General features: G+C 30.6%; 1 protein-coding gene across 1 annotated transcript in view; it reads right to left on the bottom strand.

Moving 5' to 3' along the window:
* Window positions 1-2,105, bottom strand: part of LOC106473817 (formin-binding protein 1-like) — a 26,457-nt gene extending 24,352 nt beyond the window's left edge. Inside the window, exons 1-2 of the mRNA XM_013934492.2 lie at window positions 1,964-2,105; window positions 1,268-1,330 (exon numbers count right to left, since the gene is read on the bottom strand). Coding sequence (XP_013789946.2) covers window positions 1,268-1,330; window positions 1,964-2,041 — 141 coding nt within the window. The 5' untranslated portion in view covers window positions 2,042-2,105. The remainder of the gene's footprint in view (window positions 1-1,267; window positions 1,331-1,963) is intronic.
* Between the last annotated feature and the right edge of the window lie 2,117 nt (window positions 2,106-4,222).

Here is a 4,222-nt window from a genome sequence, read left to right as displayed (position 1 = left end):
TATACACATACTTACCATGCACAAAAGAATGCTTGTGTAAAAAATAAAAAAACTAATTTTTCAAAAAAGAAGAATATAAACAAAACCTTCTGAGTGGTTCTTGGGAATAATTTTATTTATTATTATTATTATGTTTTATTAATAACTTACTAGAACTTCAGTTGACTTCACAAACTGAAAAAAGTACAGCTTGAGAAATCAATGTTCTGTCAAAAAAATGTAGTGTGTTCTCCCCAAAATAAATCACTTCATTATTCTTATAAATCGTTTTTGCCAACTTATAATTGTCTATTTTTGGCCCAAACACATACACGAAATTGAGAAAATTGGTACTGAATATTAATATCACTAATAAATTAATGTTTCAAGAGATACATTTAATATTATATATTGTCTTTACTAACTAACATAGCTACAAATTTATGCCTACAGGATTAAATAATCATGAGTTTACTAGGTAGTTATACAATTCAATTAGTTTTGATACTGATACAAAGTTGTTTGAAATGAAAAAAAATTCATTTCCTTTTTAACCATTCTCCACAATAAGATAGCCCACTCGTGCTAAGATAGCCCACTCGTGTTAAGATAGCCCACTCGTGCTCAGATAGCCCACTCGTGCTAAGATAGCCAACTCATGCTAAGATAGCCAACTCGTGCTAAGATATCCCACTCGTGCTAAGATAGCCCACTCGTGCTCAAGAGAGAGAGAGTTATCTTCTACTCTCATAACACGTGTGAAAGAATAGTTTCACTCATAAATGTTTTTGTTCCAACTTCAAAAGACCTAGATGTTTGAAGAAGCAATATTAATTTAAACAATGAATCTTTGATAGGTTTATTAATGTGATCATGTCACAATATTTGGCTTCGTAACATTTTCCAGAAGGTTGCGCTTCCAACAGAAAAATCATCATTTTCTTACACCCAATATCCGTTTAAATGTACCACTTATGTTTGTAGTTAAGCACAGTGAGCTACCTGCGCTCTGCCCACCACGGGTATCGAAACCTGGTTTTGAGCGATGTAAATCTGCAGACATACTGCTGTCCCACTGGGGGTACTTCTTTTGAGTATTGTGGAGAATGAGATTTACTTCATCCATTATAACTCGGAGAAACTAAGTTAAGAAATAAGCTGATCTGACAAGGTTCTAGCTTGATCCTTGACATCAAGCTTTATTTCATTTTAAGACTGTGATATTTAGGTGGATTAAAAACACATCAATATAATTGTACTGATCACCATTTTCAATAAATCTCCTTACCTTATCATGCAATATAACAGCATTTTGTAGCTGACCATGACGATTCTCCCCTTCTCGAAGATACTGAAATAAAGAGATTACAAAACTAACTCTTCACTGATCTCGATGGATTTTTTATTAAGATTTAAACTAAAATAGGTAGGGTGTGTTATAATGAATACACTTTTGACTTTTATTATTATATTTATTTTCAATTTTTAATAATATGATGCGTGTTTTTTAACAAAAGGTCGATAATTGTATATAGCAAAGTTTTGTCCTACAATTTTATTACAGACGTATCGGTCTTGTGAACCAATTAGAAAAGTTCATTAGATATATCAGTAGTTAGCTAAAAACAATGGCAAATTGACAACAATATGCTTACAAAGAAAATACATCATTTTAAAGCCACTGAAACGTTCAGTCTCACTAGATATAGTTTCGACTTTCTTAGGGTTTCTAAAATTTGCCTCGGGTGTTAGCATAAAAAATGAAATTGTTAATTTAACTGTGAACAATATGCAATATTTGCCTTAACCCCAAAACAATTTTTTATGAATATAACTTACGGTTTCACAGCTTTTCTTTTTAAACATTTAATTATGAAATCTAGGAAAAACAATAATTAATTAATTCCGTTAAACAGCAATAATTCTTTCAGCTCAAAAAAAAGTTTTGAATAATTCACAAATGAAGTTAGAAAACTGAGCTTACCTTTTTCCTTTCATCCTTTATCTCTTTTATCAGGTTGTGGACTTCTTTTACAATATCTGTCATAAAATTTTCTGCCATGACTTCATGTTGACCGGCAATATCGTTAACTTCGTTCAGCACGTTGATGAATGCTTTGTTAGAGGAATACCTAAGAAATAAATAAAAATGCTCTTATACTATTTTGTTTGTTTGTAGTTAAGCACAGAGCTACACAAGCCCACTACGGGTATCAAAATCTGATTTCTAGAGTTATAAATTTGAAGACTTACCATTGAGCAACTGCGAGGAGAAAGACACTACTTTTTTTATTTGAAATATACATGAAATACTTGTTGTTGTGAGATACTTTTTAATATGTGCTGTACACACTGTAAAATGATCTAATACAGCAAAACAGGCATGTATCGATTTACAAATTGTTACGTGACAGAATACTGCCAGAGATGTATAAAATGAAACATTTTTATAGTTACAAGAATCAAATATTCGACTATTTTATTTTAAAATAAAGTTTGTTAAATATTATTATTTTTTACTTATTTCAGTAACAATTAGTCTCGGACTGTTTACAAGACTAATATGGGATTTTTTTATCCTCATATTAGGAAAAAATTATGGTTTTTTGTTATTGGGAACAGGGTCGATATTCAGCTCCCATACTGGTACCAGAAAAAAGCTCTGATAATATTATTTCAACAAGAAAAATTCAATACAAATCTGCAAGTACGTACTCAGTTCACGAGTTTTATAACGATTCACTTACAAATTAAAACATAACAAAAACAAATATCAGTCCCAGTTTAACTATAAAAAAATATCTATATCTCAAAACTAGATAAATTATATCAGCTTTTTATCACTGTATGAACTATTTACAAAATTCAAAGTTACTTCACATCAAGATAGAGGTATCTTTTAATGAATGTCACAACCAGAGTTGGAATACTTTACGACTACTCGATCTAAAATGGGTCATTAAACTAAAAATTTTGACATGATGATTAGCATTAATTAATCTACAAAAATGTGTAAAAATGATGAATAATTTGCAGTATAAATCATGACTAATGTGTAAAAATGATGAATAATTTGCATTATAAATCATGACTAATGTGTAAAAATGATGAATAATTTGCAGTATAAATCATAACTAATGTGTAAAAATGATGAATAATTTGCAGTATAAATCATGACTAATGTGTAAAAATGATGAATAATTTGCAGTATAAATCATGACTAATGTGTAAAAATGATGAATAATTTGCAGTATGAATCATAACTAATGTGTAAAAATGATGAATAATTTGCAGTATAAATCATAACTAATGTGTAAAAATGATGAATAATTTGAGAAATATATAACACACCTGATCCGAACAGTATAAGTACACTGTAGCCTCAAATTAACATTAGCTACATTAAAGTAGACTTTATAATGTTGATCTTGTTTTATACCTTACATTTAACAAAAGTCTGCTTTAGTAGGTTTAACTAATGAAGGCTGTTTTACCAACTAATGAAAGTGTACCAAAATGTTCTTTCTCAGATAATCCTTTCAAGTCTAAATATCTGCTAAAAGGAAGCAAGTGTGGGAAAAAAAAATTATTTGAAATTTTTTATATTCTTTCTCTAGAAGGCTCGTGAAAAGTTATCAACCCAGAAAGAAAGATGATGATGAAAACCAGTAAGTTCTCCCAAAATGATTAATTTTCTGCAAATTATTCATCATTTTTACACATTAGTCATGATAAATAGTTTTAAAATATTAATATTCCACATATCTAATTACAATCTTTTAACACGAAGCTACACCAGAGGCTACCTGTCCACCAGAAGCTACCTATCCATCATGGGGGAATCAGTTTCACTAATAACTGAATAATACCAACACCAGAATTAACAACACAACACAGGTTTCAGGACTTACCACCATAGTAAGTGATAGATAATTAACAACACAACACGGGTTTCAAGACTTACCACCATAGTAGGTGATAGATAATTAACAACACAACACGGGTTTCAAGACTTACCACCATAGTAGGTGATAGATAATTAACAACACAACACAGGTTTCAAGACTTACCACCATAGTAGGTGATAGATAATTAACAACACAACACGGGTTTCAAGACTTACCACCGTAGTAGGTGATATATAATTAACAACACAACACGGGTTTCAGGACTTACCACCATAGTAGGTGATAGATAATTAACAACACAACACGGGTTTCAGGACTTACCACCATAGTAGGTG

The sequence above is a fragment of the Limulus polyphemus genome, unplaced genomic scaffold (genome assembly GCF_000517525.1).
Source record: "Limulus polyphemus unplaced genomic scaffold, Limulus_polyphemus-2.1.2 Scaffold6525, whole genome shotgun sequence".
NCBI lineage: Eukaryota > Metazoa > Arthropoda > Merostomata > Xiphosura > Limulidae > Limulus > Limulus polyphemus.
The sequence above is the reverse complement of the archived record's forward strand: the minus strand, read 5'-3'. Positions and strand labels throughout refer to the sequence as shown.